General features: G+C 49.7%; 1 protein-coding gene across 2 annotated transcripts in view; it reads right to left on the bottom strand.

Annotated features, from left to right (window-relative positions):
* LOC126542828 (high affinity cAMP-specific and IBMX-insensitive 3',5'-cyclic phosphodiesterase 8B-like) overlaps positions 1 to 3,452 on the bottom strand; it is a 386,400-nt gene extending 382,948 nt beyond the window's left edge. The window contains exon 1 of one of the 2 annotated variants that reach the window (XM_050189936.3): positions 1,436 to 3,452. In XM_050189936.3, coding sequence (XP_050045893.1) covers positions 1,436 to 1,762 — 327 coding nt within the window. In that variant the 5' untranslated portion in view covers positions 1,763 to 3,452. The remainder of the gene's footprint in view (positions 1 to 1,435) is intronic. The other variant, XM_050189939.3, reaches the window with a different exon arrangement.
* Between the last annotated feature and the right edge of the window lie 13,892 nt (positions 3,453 to 17,344).

Consider the following 17,344-nt stretch of genomic DNA (forward strand, 5'->3'; position numbering starts at 1 on the left):
TTATACTCAACTGTAGTGCAACACACATAAAAAATAATAATATTAACAAAATACTGAAATAAATGCCCACCCCTGCCAACGAATACCAAGAAGGACAACCTCTGGAGATGGTGCCCGGTGCTATTTCTGGTCCGTGTTGTGCCATTTTATGCGAATCGGCGAAGCATACTTTGCAAGCATTTTCCACGAATATGCGCCACCACAAAAGCAACCCAATTAAGAAATGTCGAGTTGGCGGCCGTCCAGCATCATAACTCCGCAAGGCCAAGCACAAAAATTCCTCTCAAGTTTCACCGTTCGCTTTACCTCCCGCTTTTAATGGCCTCAAGTGGAGGAAGGTGTCGGTCAGTATAGCCACCTGTGTGCGCGCATACGTGATTCATACAGTGGAAGGCAACGCGTCCCTTCATTTTCTCCTTTCCTCACTTTTTGGCCTTCCTTGTTCTAGCAGACGATGATAGGAATTCCGATATGCCTGCAGGGGTCACTGGACACTTGCAAATCGGGCACACGATCAACGCTGGCACACCGGAGGAAAACGTTCGCGCGCGCATTTTCTCAGTCATGCATTCGGACGCCGCAAAATCGGGGACGGAACGCAGGCTGTAAAACGCACTAGCAAGAAAACGCGATTCAAGTCGCACATGTGGCCGACAGCGCGTGTTGTTGCGTTTTACACCCGCGGTATGCAACACAACGGTAACGGGTCAATGACACAATTACGCCTTCGTGTGTTACAGAAACGCCGCAATATGACTAAGGGAGCAAGCACCCAGTGAATATAGTTAGCTTATGTAGAGGTGAAAGATCAGAATGACCTGCACCATATATGTATACAACGAGAATAGGACAAGCAATAGTACCGAATATTGCTTCTATTGCTATTTTACGGACTGTCATCGGCGTGCTCATATACCGGATGTATTGCGAATGTACATAATTCATTCCTGTCGAATGGGACTGATATGTAAACAAACTCGCGCGCTTCAACCAACATCCTCGGTAGGAACGTAGTGCTGCGATTCAAACCAGTTAAATAAACCGTATAGCTCTCGCAGAAGGTGCAATATTCGCCCTTTCGCAGCACTTATAGCACCTGGGAGGTGTTACTGCTTACTAACAGGCAGGTCTATCCTCGAGGCCTAATTTTTAACCTCGCTGTCGCACTAAGAGTATAACCGCAGGTGAAAATCGGCGCCTTCGGTAATACCGTTACACATGCAGAACCTTGAAAGGGGAGAGGTCCGCGCGCGTCGCCATAGCTCGCTTTGGCAAGAACGCGCCGTCGAAAGAACACTGAGTGCCGACAATGTTTCCACAAGCTCGCCATATTCCTCTGGCCGAGCCCTCGAACTCCACGACCTAATCAGCGAGGCGATGCGCAGGAGCCAGACGCGCGCCCGACGGCCAACGCGTGCTCCGTCGGCGGACTTACCCTTCCGTCGTCGGGAGTGCTGTCGAGTTTCGCGAGCAGTGGTACGTGCCGGTCAGTGATGACCTCCCAGTTGGTGGCGCGGCGGAAAAAAGGTCTGGCGCCCTCGAGGCACTGGGGCCGCGAGCTGCGGTGCTGCGACTCGGAGGCGCCCGGCGGCGCGCGACACCGGTTGTTGGACGCCGAGTTGTTGGTGGCCGCCGAGAGGTCCGAGGCAGACCGGGTCGGCGGCACGCCGCCGGCCGCCGAGGAGGGCACGGGCGTTGCGGGGCCGCCGCGGCCCGCGCGGCCTCCGGCCCTGCGCTGAATCGCGCTCTGCGTGCATCCCATTCTTGTGGCACACCTCACGAACGCTCATCCTGCCGGACACGGGACACTCCGGCGGCGACGACGTCGTCGCGCCGGGCGCCGCGCGGCGCCCGGCACACACAAAAGCGCGGCACCACTGCCGTGCCGATGCTCCGCTCTAGCTGCTCCAACGCACGAAAAAAAGAAGAAAGAAACAAAAAGGAAAGCACTAACGTCGAGAAGCACAGGCGCCAAGCGACGGCACACGAGACGCTGAGAGCCGAGGATCCGTAGGCGTGGGTTGACAGCGCTCGCGCGTTCCCCTGTTGGCTACCGATCCTTTAACGCAGCGATGATGTGATGCTGTCCCCACTTGCCTTGCCTGCTCGCCCAGATAACGGCTTCTTCGAGTGTCACGCAGAACAGGATGAAGAAAGGGGCAATTCGATAGGCGAATCGCCGCGGCAATCGCCGTTCCCACGGAGCGTCGCGGTCTTCATCCGAAGGTGGCCTCCAGAAGTCCGGCGGCGATGCAACGAGGTCGAAACTCTGCCAAATGGCCGTACCTGTGAGCGAACTGATTTTACGAAGTTTTGAGCTTCAGTACCTTATCACCAAACGATAAACTGGCTACGATGCGACCCAAGACTACTACAATTATTTTTTCTCTTCAAGGTCACCGTGCTGGTGTCTCGTTGCGCCGACTGAACATCAAGATCACGCAGCGGTCACTGACGTAAGCTTACAGAAACGGCACTTGTTTGTTCGCTGGCGCTAGCACATACACATTCACTTACGCACGAACAAAATTCAGATCCTCGTGATGGTTGACAGCTGCACGAAGCCGTGGCTCACTCCTAGCCGGCCAGCGGTTCGGACGAGTGGCAGAATTTGGACGCCGTCACAGCGGAGACCCTCAGCTGCACTCTCAGGCTTAAGGACAGGCCACGCTGGCTTTCTGCTAAGCTGTGACGTGCCAATGAGCCTTCAGAAACCTTGATCGAAGTGGTGAACGGAGCCATCGAAATCCTTTAAGCGACGGTGCCTCGCACTGCGAAGACACTGGGCTTGTTTTGCGTTCCAGCACGTCCCCTCTGCTTCTGCGTCGCCGCGACTGGCAGTTACGTCGCCGTATCCGTATGTACGCCCGAGCGAAGCTAATGTCGCTGCTTGGCGAGCTCCTTCGTTATCGGGGATACGACGGGCACTCACAAGTTGACCGAGGAATCAAGCAAAAAAGAAACAATCCAGCAGCGCAGACGGCAGCGATGGACAGCGGACGCCGCCGGCGCTCCGACACACGCTCGTCGTTTAACAGCGGCACTCGTGAGGCAGTCGCGTTTTTGATTCTTGGCGCGCTCGCTACTACGCTAGCCGCTTTAAACTACGCGCAGCGTAGCCGTCTCGGCGGCGCCAACCTTACAAGAAGAAAGCGTTGGTAAAAGCAAGGTCAGCAGGTGTCGTCTGCTCCGGCGGCTGCCGCGTGCAGGCACATCGGCGTCTCGGGCTCGGGGGCCCAGCAGGAACGAAGAGGGCGGTTCATGCTGCGCGGTTGTTGCTGCGGCGGCGACGATTCTCTCTAGCAGCCGTTGCACAGGCACGGGGCGCTGACAAGTGCTGCTCCGTGGCCTTCCGCGAGGCGCGTTTGCGCCGCAGCGTTGGAAGCAGACGCTCGCAGCCAGCACTCGCCAGCCGGCGGGAACCGCGCATCGCGACTAGCGCGACTTTTCGCCCCCTAGCCGCGACGGGCGCAACTGCGCGGATCGAAAAAACTAACGCGCGAGCTTCCCCGCGCTATCCCCGTTATGTCGCGCCTACAGGCGTATGCACAGGCGCAAAAAGAAAACGTGAACAACGGGAGCAGCACTTTCCAAGTGTTTCGCGGTTGTTTTTATTCTACAGTAATATACCGGGTGTTTTAAAGGGACGCTTTCTTTTCCTTTTCTTTTTTTCGACTTTCCCACTGCTAATGCTGTGGCTGCTGCTGTCCGGCATACCACGTCGAGGGGTAGTTCAGGGCCTGTATATACATGGAGTGAGGGTGGCCGTGACAATGAATCAGGGTGTGACGTGACAAGGCAAGGAAAAGCTGGATAAACGTAAGCTTAAAGTACGCTACGGTGCGTTTCTGCTACTTATGAAAAATAAAATCATGCAAATATGCCTAGTGGACAACTTATGCAGGGCGTGCAGTAGCAGAGAGAGAGCGAGAGAGTTAACTTTAATGAGAACCAGCAGTTTAGTCGGCTGGGCCTAGGCAGAACCGCATTAATTAAATCGCAGCGCAGGGTCTAGGCGACACAACGGAAGCGGTCGCACGTCAAATCAACACTTCTGTGTCCGCCGCGATAGCTTTGCGGCTATGGCATTGCTCGAGGTTGAGGATTTGACCGAGGGAGCCGCATTTCGACGGGGTCGAAATAAAAGCGATCGCGCTCTTTGTTTTAGGGGCACGTTAAGCAACACCACGGTGCCAAAATTAATCCGGAGTGCGCCACTACGGTCTGCATCATAATTTGATTGGGGTTTCGGCACGTAGGGCCCCATAATCCAATTCAAATTTAATGCTTCTGTCATGATGCGATGTGCCATGAGAGGCAATGACAATGCTCAACCCCTCTCAGAGGTTATGCAATATGGTACTAAACAACGCCTCAAGCAAACAACTCTCCCTTTGTGTTTTGTGTACTACGCCGACAAACAGCAGTGGTGCACGCAAGGTAACGTTTAACATCAACTCACCACTCTCGTGTTGCACAAAACGTTGAAGAATAAACTTTCGCTGTCAACATCACCGCTAATTATCGTCAATCGAAGCAAACAGCAAAGAAAGCTTCGCTTACATCTGTTCCTACAGTGCGTGGGATCTCTATAATTTTTTTTGTTTTGTTTTAAAATGTCCAAAATTGTGAAAAATTGCCTGTGGAGGATAGTACAATTCTAACCCTTGATCTAAATTACTAAATGGGGCGATCATTAGTTCTACGAGAAATCAAAGTGCTTCATTAAATAGTTAACGTAATTATGCTAATCAAATTTTTAATTCATTACTTTACGGCACATATTTAAATCTACAAATTATAGCCGGTGAGCTCGCAAAGCATATCTACTTGAAACGAATTATCAGAACGGCGGCAGTTGGGACATATTAATTTTCTAACTCTCCGACAAAATGCATTGGCGTTCCAGTGACTTCCTTTAGAAAACGCTGTTTTGTGCATTGAAGCACAAAAGTAACTGGAACCTTGGATCACAGTTTTCTCTAACGAATTCAGTACCCTTCTTATTAGGTTCGAAAAATCGATAGTTAGTATTTCCTTATGTTACTGGAGTGTGCGCGCATAGGAAGAAGGCATGCAAGACATGCAAGACATGCAAGACATGCAAGCAATGTACTGCCGCTTCACCCATTCGTAACTCAGCCGAAAGTTCTCCCTTGTTCTTACAAACATAAGAGTTTATTATACTTGTTAAGCGATAATTAAAAAGAGAAGAGTAAATGAAAGGCACTGAGGTTAACCAGAACTGAGCACGGCTCGTCGCCCAGCACTGGGGGAAGGGGGAGGGAACACTAAGAGAAGGGGAGAAACTCAATAGCTGATGTGCACTGGAGTCGTTGACGTAATAGACTTCTCAGTGCTGTATCGCAGGCGGCCCAGTCCGGTTAACTTCAGGAATCGCAGCAGCCATCTAGTGGCCTTCTGTGTATGTCATATGCAAGACTATGGTACTTATGAGATCTTGTTCAGAGAGAAAAGTGTTTTGTCTTGCTAGTTTAGAGCGATGCGCAGGGCAAACATTTCATATTCAAAGGAAGGGCAGTAGCAGCTAATCAACTGTCTATTCGCTACCACTGGTGTTACAATCTGCCCTATCGGTCAATACTACCAAGAATGAGTAAGCGTTGGTGAATTCAACGCCGATGCGCGAGCGACTAAGCCTAATATCTCTTCACATCGGGGAGGACCAGGTAGCAGCTAGGCGCTCGTGGTTCGCGAACTTCTAACGTATGTTTCTGTTTTATTTGTTTTATTTTGAGATTTGAGACTCAACCGGGGGAGTGGTGACGTTGCATACTCCATACCATCCTTTGCTGCCGTCAGTGAGTAAAACGGTGCCCGCCAGACGGCGGTACCGAGCAAAGACTGTTATAGTGCCTAGGCACTATAACAGAGCGGTGGATTCGCCGCTGCAGCTACTTTTTGGTCAAGTGACGTGGATCGTTCGCACATCCCACGACATCACATGAAGTTCTCTGCTACTTGCAGTTCGTGTGAGTTAAGCGAGCCTGCAAAACCCGTGCAGCACTACGCGATAACGAAACTAGTGGAACGCGAAAGCGTGGGTGGCGGTGGTGGTGGTGGTGAAAAGCATTTATTGGGCTATGTATACAGAGAGGTGGTCGGGGAGAGACCTCTAGTTGGTCGCGCCCCTTGCAATACTGGGCGGAGTCTCTCATTCCGGGACCCCGTTGGTCTTGACCGCTACGCAGGTCCGCCGAACTAGGGCTTGTTGGGCCGATAGTTCCTGGCAGCCGAGTAGGGCCGCCTCCCAGTCCTCTCGGGAAGGGGAAGGGGTGATAGGGGGGGAGAGAAGGATTTTGCCTGCATGCCCAAACCATGTGGAAGGTGTCGGCCACCTCCCCACAGAAAGAGCAGCGGCCGTCAAAAGAAGGGTCAAAGTGCTTGAGAACCGCCGGGCACAGCAGGGTGTTTGTAAAGAGCCTAAGGAGAGTTCGTTCGCCAGCTTTACCCAGTCCCTTCAAAGGAACCGGGTAACGGCGGTGTTCGGCACGATAGTGCTCAGTAATGTCTTTAAAAGAAAGAAGAGGGCTGTGATCTGGGTCAAGGTCCTCCCAAGTGATGCCTGGTGCCCGGTAAGTGAGTGCGCGGGCTGCCTCATGGGCGGCTTCGTTACCTGGCATGCGTTGGTCGCCGGGGACCCATATTATTGAGCGATGAGTTGGATCGCAGTCGCGAATACAGCGGCGAAGAATTTTGTCGGCGAGAGGAGTGATCCATCCCAATTTAAAGTTGCGACAGGCTCCACGGGATTCTGTGAGGATGAATTTAGAGTCGGGATGGGAGGCTGCGAGGGCGATCGCCACCTCCTCCGCATGCGTTGAGCTGGGTGCTTTGAACGAGAGGCCGTCCACTTGTCTTTCCTCGTGTATGATTGCAGCCGTGTACCATTCCCCCCTGGAGTGGTTGGGGCGTGCAATATCGACGTAGAAGACGTGTTTCTTAGCGCCATAGTGGCGGTGCAGGGCATCCGCCCGCGCCTGGCGCCGGCCATTATGGTCCTCCTTGTTCATCTTAGTTGGAAGGGGTCGAACGTAGAGGGCGCTTCTCCACAGCTCGGGCACTCGAACCCTTTCCATCATATGGTGGTCATGTTTAATATGTAACCGGTCTAAGAGGCGGCGACCGGACATGGTCTGGGCGAGACGCGTGTACTGGTTAACGAGATGCGCCTCGCGAAGTTTCCGATAGGTGTTTACCATCCCCAACGCGAGAAGACGCGGGTTGGAAGTGGAGATCGGGAGGTCGAGGGCTTTCTTGAACATTTTGCGGAGTACTACCTCCAAGCAATCTTCGTCATGTTTCCGTAAGCGTAGGTATGGGGTCGAGTACAGTACTCTACTAGTTACGAAGGCATGTGCGAGCCGCAACGCATCCTTACTTCGCAACCCTCCTCGCTTGTTGGAAATGCGGCGAACCATCCGGCCCACCTGGTCACCGACCTTGCGGAGTTTGGCAAGAGTTGTGCCTGCCTTGCGGTGTTGATTAATGAAGAGACCGAGTATTCGAATCTCCTCCACTTCTCGGATGGGGCCACTGACGAGAGAAAGCTGAACTGAGATTTTGCATTTCGGGGAAGTTCGAATATGTACAAATTGAGACTTGGAGGCCGCAGTACGAGGCATAGTGGTCTACTATGCTCGCCGCTGCTTGCAGGCATTCCTCCATCTCTCCTATGTTTCCCGTAGTGGCCCAGATGGTGATGTCGTCGGCGTACAGCGCATGCTGAACACCATCGACACCAGCCAGCTGTGCCGGGAGGTGTGCCATGGCAATGTTAAAAAGAAGCGGGGACAACACAGCGCCTTGTGGTGTTCCCCGTGTTCCCATCACAAATGGGCCGTACTCGGTCTCTTGTAGGCGTATATAGGCCAAGCGGTCCGTTAAGAAATGTTTGATGTGGGCGGCGCGGAGTCGAGCGAAAATGAAACCTTTGGAGCGCCCGCGTCGTTGTCAACGGTAATTTCAATCAGTTCTTTTTTCCAAAAATGAAATAGAACTGGACAAGTAGCAATTTATTTCGTCTTATAATACAAAATCAAGGATGTTTTTTGCAACGTATGGTTGAGTACTAGTGACGGAATTGAACTGAGGAGTGCTTTCGTCATCGGGCAAGTACTTGAATGTCCTTGGGGAGTCTCTAACCAGGTCTTGCATTTATCTCCGTTTGTCGATTATTAAGGCTCTGTTCGCGATAATATGGACGCCTTAGATTCTCGAGCACTAATCTATCACTTTAGCTTGACTGAATATTTGCCTTTAGTGTCCCTTTAAACTTTCAAAAGACGAACTACCTTCAGGAATATTCGCACGTACGCGGAAATAACACTTGGGCAGATTATCAGATGTATGTGTAACGTTCCCAAATAATTGCAATGTTTTTTGTGCGACTTTGAGCGACAGAGTGCTAAGCAAATCAAGGAAGGCGCACAAAAGACCACAAGAAGTTTTCGTTCCTCTTGTCTCCGCGTTTTGTACGCCCGCCTTTTTATGCCATGTTCTATATGTGATTTCCACCTTATACTTGTCAGAGAGACAATGCCTGAAGAATGCACTTCATTTTCTGCGTTCCGCGAGATTGGAGCTGTGGGACATTCGTATCCATTTCTTCCCTTCTCCCAACCATTTCTCTCTGTCTCTCATCCTGTGGGGAATCCAAGTGTGTATGTGTGTGTGTGCCTGTACCGTTCGAATGTTTAGGTGGTCACCGTGCATATGCATCATCTCTAATTCGACACCTGCAGTACATCAGGCAATTAGCTTGGCCAACATATCCAGCATCTCATTAAAGTTGGATCAGCCGCTGAAATCCAGTGGCTATGGCGTTGCGCTCCTGAGCTCAAGGGTGCTGATTCGATCCCGGCCGCGGCGGCCGCATTCCGGTGGGAGCAGAACACTAAAAACGCTCGTTTATCGCGCATTAGGTACGCGCTAAAGAACCCCAATTGGTCAAAATTGATCCGAAGACCCTACTACAGCAGACGTTGTTATCATAATGGGTATCGGCACGTAAATCCCCTGAATTGATTTAATTATTTAATCTTGGCGTTTCTATCTCGCTCTCTTTGTCTTCCTGATGACAAAACAAGTAGTAGCCGGCGCAGTATTCGCGCACTAGCATCTCCTTTCTATACCGTAAATAAAAAGAACTATAGACAGTATTTCTCTCGCATTAAATTCCCTCTCTGTAACTGCACTTTGATGGAAATAAAGGATGATATACATACGTTGATATTATAGCGCCAGTTAATAGGCCGATGAGTCATCACTCTTTTAATAACGTTGTACCATTCTTGGCGCCCGTGAGCACAATGCGTCTCATTCTGGACATGTCCTCATATTTATCACTCGAAACGTCCTATAAAAAGAAAGAATCGTGAATAAAGATAAAGGTTCGGAGGGAGTTGAAAAGGGTAAAGCCGATCGAAAAGACGAAGCTGCAATCGTCGTTGTCGATTTCAATGCAATCAAAACGGGATTACCGCCAAATACCCGGAGTAGATGACTAAGAATGACCACGGGTATCGCTGTTCCTTTCAGTGAAGCTCAAACATCTCATATTCTGGTAAGGAAAACTGATCATAGTTTAATCAATCGAAGAGAGCGTCTCCGCGGCAAGTAGCAGTGATGAGCAGCAACGTGGAAACGTGCAAATGGTAGGCGCCGAGCTGGCGTGTTTCGAGCGCTGCGGCGCACGCGATCAGGGTCTCGAAGGCGCGCGCGTGCGAAATGCGCAGTTCTTATTTCGCCCCAAGACGAGAACTACTATCGAGTAAGGCAAGAGGTAGTACGTCAAGCCTTCTTGCAGCGCCCCGCCGAAAGCTAATTGGCTCGTCAGCGAGCCCAGACGACAACGACGCCCTTCCTCACACAATGGCTTCCACTCAGCCACGTGACTCGTCCCGCGGTGCGGCGTCTACTTGACAGGTGGCTTTTGGAGGCGCCTTTGTTTTTTACCATCGCGTCACGGTCGTCTTCACTCTTTTTCCCTCCTTCGATTGAGAAGTCCCTTATATCTTTCTGATTAATTCTACTCGCTGGGACGCTCACTGATTAAAATGAAGGTATCTTCGTTTGGCGAGAGGAAATGGCACAAAACGTGAAACCTAGGTCAGAGCAATGAAGAATTGAGGAGGCGAGGCTTATTGAACAAATAAGAGAGAAAGACTAATGCCCTGAGTCAGCACAGATGTTGCGCAGAAGGATAGGCGTTCGAATACAGAATGTGTTGAAGGTTGGTGCAGGAAACGCTTAAACCTAAGAACACGAAGCGAGAACACTGGCGATCGTCTTGCTGTTTTGAGTTTAGACATGAATGTCCTTCCTAAGAAAACAATGTTAAATGTATGTTTGGGCAGTTTATAGTAAGTGCGCAGATCCTTTCATGAAGTGTAAAAATGTCTGAGAGTCCGGGCACCTTGTAAATTGGGGCCTGGCCGATGTCTACGACTTTGCGCAAACAACCAGCTGAAGATCCAAAGACATTTGTCCAGAGACATCATGTGAGTTTGTGCGACCGAAAAGCCTGTAGAGAGAAAAATCAGTCTATAAGAAATCTACGAGCAACCTATGGACCGTCAAAGCAGATTGGTAAAGGAGTCCCGAACTACCCCTCGGGCTTGGTGAAGAAATAAAAAAAAAACATAGTCCGCAGATAGCATACACTGCTGTGAACATCTCAGCCAAGTATTGTTGTCGTACGCGGCGCGTGGAGCTCACAAGTGGAGCGCGAAGTCACCTTTCTCTCAAACGCTCTCTTTTCTACAGAAGATTGCTCCTCATTCTCTTCTGGACGCTATATTTCACAATAAAGCGGATTCCCGTACGCGGCTGCTATTGGCCAATAGCAGACGTCAATCAAGAAGAGCGTTTGGGTCAGTAAGCTTCTTCCTACTGTTACTGTGTATATTTATTGACGAAGGTCAATAAACAGGCTGAAGTAATCGAAAATGTGCTTTGAAATTTTGATACTTCCGGAAAAGCCGACTATCATCTGCTCACGTACGCGCGGCCACCCGCTTAGAGATTATAATTTGTCCACCCTGCTTATCGGTGTTGTGGCCGGCGGGTGCAGCGTATGATCGCGAGCACGCGCTCAAGCCCTGTCGTGCACAAAGCAAACGCGGCGCATATGCACTACAGTTGCATGTATGGCTGCGGTCTGCTACGTAGCGCAGATACCGCGGTCGCCGCGGGGTGCCGCGACGTGTTCACTGGTTAAGCGCACTGCGGCTCGCTGAGGAACTGCGTTTGGCTTACGTTTGGTGCGTGGTAGGCGCCAGAATCGGAAGTAGTGGCGCCTACGTTAACATCCAAAATCAAAATTGAACTGCCCACCATGGTGACATATAGAAGGGGGAGCGTTGTGGGCACACCCCGCTCCGCCGTAGCGTTCGCAGTGCAAGGCATTGGCATTAAAACGCCGCGTTAGATTGCCAGTAACTCCGCTTTGCTGAATGCACTGACGTCCTTTTTGCAGCAATGTCTTTCTGAAACAGCCTATTTCTTAAACAAACAGTCTTCTTTTTTGCATTAGGCTGGTGGTCATCTTGGGCACGTCTATAGTATGCAGAGAAGTCCTGTACGTTGCACATTCCCAGCACAGGCAGCTATCCACAGCAATAATTGCTAGGCGTCTCTCTCCTGAATAGGACTTATACCTCCTGTACAAACAATACGTATTATTTATCTAAAATTCGTCACGAGCGCATGTGAGCAATGCGGCTGCACGTGAGCAACCTAAGACAGCTCAAGACGAGGGGAATCACAGATAGCCTAAAGACGAGAAAATATATTCGTAGGTTCAAGAGGGAAGACGCAATGGTTTGAAAACAACATCAGCAATGAGGTGAAAAAAATATAATGGAGGTCAAGAAGCATTAATTCAGTTCTCAAGAGTAAAAAACTTCGTCGGCAGAATAACCGTAACACATTAGTTACAAAAGCTGAAGATAGAGCGGTGTTGCGTACTCCAGGGTAGCGTATCGTACTGCTGCCGAGTTGTAGCGGTGCCTGCCTATCGAAGCTCTACCGACGTTACTTATTGGGTAGCGTGGCGTTGTCGGCGGGCTGCAGGCTTCCGGTGGACCATGGCGACCAAGCACGGGCGAGACGATTTCTAGTGCGAAACTTGCACGGTTTATTCAAATGTTGATGAAAAATGAAGAGAATGAAGTGTTCAAAAGTACATTTCGGAGCCCCTTAAATAGGCTTTCTACAATCGTGGGAGAAATCGTGCTTCCGTCGACGTCACGTGACCGGCACAGAAAGTCTGCTGCAAGGAGGAGGCCGTCCCGCCTCCTGGAATTGTAGACGCCTGTCCGTCTCTTTTGCACGTTGCGGGTTCGTGGACGTTCTCCTGTAGAGAACGTCCACGAACACACACACACACACACACACACGCACGCGCACGCACACACACACACACACACACACACACGCACAGAGGCCTGTAAACAAGAGGCCTGTAAACAAGAGGCCTGTAAACACTGCGGGGCTTCCGCTCGACCGGCAGACACTCGAAATGGTCATGGCGAATTAGGAAGTCACGCTTCATTTCGACGAGGCAAGGTGTGTGAAGTTCGGGTGAGAGAAATTCCTTTCTGCACGTGGTGCGGGACGCCAACCGTAGCAGGAGCAGTCACGCCTCATTTTGACGAGGCGTGGTGAGAGAAGGTCGGGTGAAATCGCTTTCTTCACGTGGTGCCAGACGCCAACCGTAACAACGGGTAGCTAAGTGATGAAGAGAGGTAGAAAAAAGCTCGTCAAGAACGTTGTGGTAAGCAATGCGGCATAAAGCAGATGAATTGTAAAGAAATTACAGAGCACAAATGCTGAATATCAGAAAATTATTCCAAGACAAAGTTCACATATACATGCATATTAAAAAACAAACCCATCAAAATATAATGATTATGCGTTTCTGCCAAAAAGACGATGGAACTCGCACATCAACTTCCGGGATATATCGTTGATTGCAGATTACTAAGCTCTTTATCGCTCACTTCGGTCGAAGACTGGTGTTTTTCCCCGTGTGGTATGAAGAGCTCCCGCAATTTATCTCGCTTGTTGACGACTGTGCTCGCAGTGCGTGTAGGTTTCACTATACAGGATGTTTAAAATTAGGTTTTATGCTATTCTTAAATTTAGGCACTGGGAGGCACGCGAAGACCACCTGTGCAAGTAAGTAATATGGCCAGAGGGACACAAAGTGAGACGGTAATTATCGCTGTCAACACCCCAATCAACTAAAATTGAATACTGAAATTTTTGTTGACTGCAGTAAGCTGGTATGCTTGTATTGAAAAGTTTGAGGCAGTCGTGTTTCTACACAGTGTCAGTTGGAAGAATTCTTCTAGCGTGCCTGTGCTCCAAGATATCCGACTCCAAATTTTAATTGTCATTCGCATGATTACGCATGCAAGAGAATGATGATCGGCGCAAAGCTCCTCCCTGATAGGACGCGGCTGTTGCGTGCGGCGTTTAGTCTGACAACAGGGTGGCGTTGTCGTCTCCCTTCTGTCCTTGTTCGGTGGCGCTAAATATGATTTCCAAGTCATTTATAGAATACAGATATGATCGGCCGACACTCCAGCATGGGCGTTCAAAACTGGCCATACTTCTCCGCTGCACACAGAATGTCAATAAATTGGCGACGTGGAACACATCGCTTGGCCCTTCCTGCGCTTCAATGTCGAAAGGAGCATTTTATTTGACAACCTGCAAACAAGAGGGTTTCCAAATGCGTGTGCGCAACCGATAATGTTCCCCGAAGGGCCGAAAGAAGCAGCTTTCATTGGACCCTTGATGGGGTCAAAGGCGGCCAGAGAGGCGGGAGACAGCCCCTTCCTTAGACGGCGGCCAGTCATTGTGGTCTAGCAGAGTTCGCGGACATCCGGATGACCCAGAGCTGATCCTCCGGATCGTTGCTGACCAGAATAGCCTCACACCGGTCAGCTCCGCGTACGTTGCATGCTTCCACTCGGCGTTTATGGATGCAGCATTCGCCCACTCGGTAGTATACGTAGAAAAAGGAGTGTCTGGCCATCAAAGACGATGAAAGTCGAGTTTGTGCTATCAATGCCTCGAGCATGAAGGGGGGTGGGGTTGCGGCTGTTCATCAAGCTGCGCAAGATGTCTTCGGCTGTGCCATATATGCTGGCATGTTGTGAATTACTCCCCTTGACTGTGTCTTCTTGGGGCGTAGCATATGCAACTGTCTCCTGTCTGACTGTGACGATGATCAGGGAGCTAGCTGGCAGTACTTCTCGGCGTTGTCCAAGGAAGGTGTGGTGATAATAATGATGTTGCTACCCGAAGGGCCAAGGATAGCGTGTTAGGAAGTCTCACCCGTTCTATATATCCGAATATCTACGTGACTCTGAACTCACTGACATGTGGTAGCAACTTTCCGTACAGCGAAAGAGATGCCAGATGAAGTAATTACCGACCCAGATTGCCACACTAACCAACGAACCAACCAACCAACCAACCAAGTTAGCTTAGCTTCTAAAACGTGAGTGTTTGTTTATGAGATGTAATGGCGAGTGCAGCAGTGCGTCCTTAGTCTGTCCCTCGTCATATATGCGCGGCTCAACACAAATATAAATCCAGTTATTGTCGTTCCTTATCATACCGGCAAACATGATGCTCCCTGGCGTCGGCGGCAGCATTCTCATGGGGCCGGACTCAAGAACGTTCGTGCAACGAGCTCTGGTAGCATGTTACAGAAAACCAGTTGGTATAAATTAATCCGCAGCCTTCCGCTATGGCATCCCTCATAACCTACTGTACAGTTTCAAGATGTTAAACCTGATAATTTGTTTTAACTTTATTTTATCATTTTCTATTACAGTATACTGATGCTCTTGCTGAAGTTTCAATTTGGAGGAGATGCAGGACAGTAGCTAGACAAACTCTAAAGTAGTGTTGACTTCCAAGCGACATTTATTTACGAATTTCCGGCTCCTCGTCTAATGCAGAACACGCGTTGCATTCCTATACAAATTTTCGATTAAAGAAATTAGGTACGTGTCGAACTAATGCATCCATCTTCTTTTTTTTTTTTTAGTTGCGGTGAACTTGCAGTTCTCGACCAAATACTGAGTGCACGTCACGTAGGCATTGTTTGATAGTAAAATTCAGTCTCCCAAGCGAAATTTCATCATTTACGCGATGTTTACAGCTTCCTATAGAGGAGCACCAGAAATGGATAGCGTTAACTGAAGCATCTGTCAAATGCAAAGTTTAAACGTTCGCGCTTTAAGGCGCCCGAAACTGGATGTCTCGCCACCGAGCGGCAGGCGAAGGTACTAGGTCTCTCAGCGTTCCTGTGACGCGCAGAGATGGCGCTCTCAGAATTCTGTACTCGTCTGCTATGTGCGCAATGGCCACATAGACAGCGGCCGCTGCTGGTAACGGGTGTCAAGCCTCGGCGGAACTGCCAAGCAATCAATCAAACACATTGTCTCAGAACATTAGGCTATCGACTGAATTGCTGACGAAAACCTGAGGCACCGTGCTCACATACAGCTTACAAGAAGACGCTAGTTGTGCGTTTTCATCTCCCGAAAGATATTCTGTCGCCCTTTACTTATCTTCTAGCCACTTTTCGAGTATATCTCCGAACAAAGAGAAACTCGACAGAAACAGCTACCGCGTGCAGGGATAGTTGATTGAAGCTGTCAAAAAGTTGATGAAACCTTGCAAGTTCTGTTCCTCTACTGCAAATATTTGCTTCTTATTCGACACCTTTGTTATTAGTGACCGCTGCAGCTTACGACCACCGCTGTACAAACAAGTCCGTTCTTTTCCGTTCCGTCTGTCCGTCCATGTCCACCTACCTGCCCGCCCGCTCACTATACTGCTATACAAGAAAGTGGTTTCTTTGTTTGTTGTTTGTTTATTGATACTGTTAATCCCCGAAGGGTCATTACAGCTGCAATGGAGATACAGCCAATCTTTACAATACAATGAAGAATCATAGCGCAACAATGAAGACAATGCTAATAATACTGATAAAGGCACTGCTTTTTCACATATATTCATAGTAGTAATAATCCGAGCACAATTGCACTCGTCGCGACCACAGCGTGGTGTTATTGATCTAGCGGATCAGAACACTTCTTGACCCGAACAATGTGTATGTGAACACTATGTATGTATGTATGTATGTATGTATGTATGTATGTATGTATGTATGTATGTATGTATGTATGTATGTATGTATGTATGTATGTATGTATGTATGTATGTATGTATGTATGTATGTATGTATGTATGTATGTATGTATGTATGTATGTATGTATGTATGTATGTATGTATGTATGTATGTAATCCACCCGCCTGACTGCAATAGCTACTCCGCTGTTGCAATCGGACATCTGCTGCAATCGGTACCCCAACGATTTTTACTCAGCCTTCAGGCGCGGGATGGTTGGGTGGCGTTTGAGCGCCATCATAGGGGCCCTGGACGAAGGGCTCCTCCCCAATAACCTTTCCCTTAATATAGTTTGCTTATCTTTCGTGGCCGCCAATACTATGCGGTCTTCTCTGGGGCGGATCTCATCCCCGTAGTTTTCAGACGACAGTGTGCAGCGCTCTTTGAAATGCCGCCGCATGATCGGTGATTTTCCGCTCGCAAGACGTCGTCGGCGTAAGTGGTAGAGATAGACTTCACCTACTTCGTGCTGCCTGGCAAGGCAAGCCATGAACCCGTTGAAGCACATTTGGGAAAAGATAGCTCCTTACGACACGGCCACTGCATTGCTGTAGCGTCGTGTCTCAGTGGCCTGAGTGCAGATTTCAATGGTGCTGCCCTCCAAGAAATCTTTCATGAAATTAAGCGAGCGACCAGCGAGTTCATTCAGCGGCGCCTGTCACTTCAGTCACCGTTTCGCGCGCCAGATTCAAATGCTTTCTACAAATCAATCACCATCATGAGGTCGGTTTCTGCTTCTCGACTGCGGCAAGGTGTGTTACCACATCTTGGTATGTTACACCGGCAACGCGTGTTACACTGCCTTGCGCAGAAGGCGTAAACTGCCCTGCGTACCTACGTACGCAGGGCAGCTAGCTGACAGCTAGCATGGCCAGGACGGACGGGAGTGAAACGGCGCGTAGATGCGTCAATGGGTCAGGTGTATTTCGTGGCTTAGGGAACACAACCGAATATCGCCGGCCGTCGGGCAGTAAACGCCTGTGTCCCAAACGTTGTTGATCAGCTCCAGAAGATCGTGCAAGCTGTCGTCGCCGAGACTCATAATCATCCGACCTTGTTATGCCATTTGCGCCTGGTGCACTAGGAGCGTTGACGGCTTGCAG

This window comes from Dermacentor andersoni, chromosome 2 (genome assembly GCF_023375885.2).
Source record: "Dermacentor andersoni chromosome 2, qqDerAnde1_hic_scaffold, whole genome shotgun sequence".
NCBI classification, from domain to species: domain Eukaryota; kingdom Metazoa; phylum Arthropoda; class Arachnida; order Ixodida; family Ixodidae; genus Dermacentor; species Dermacentor andersoni.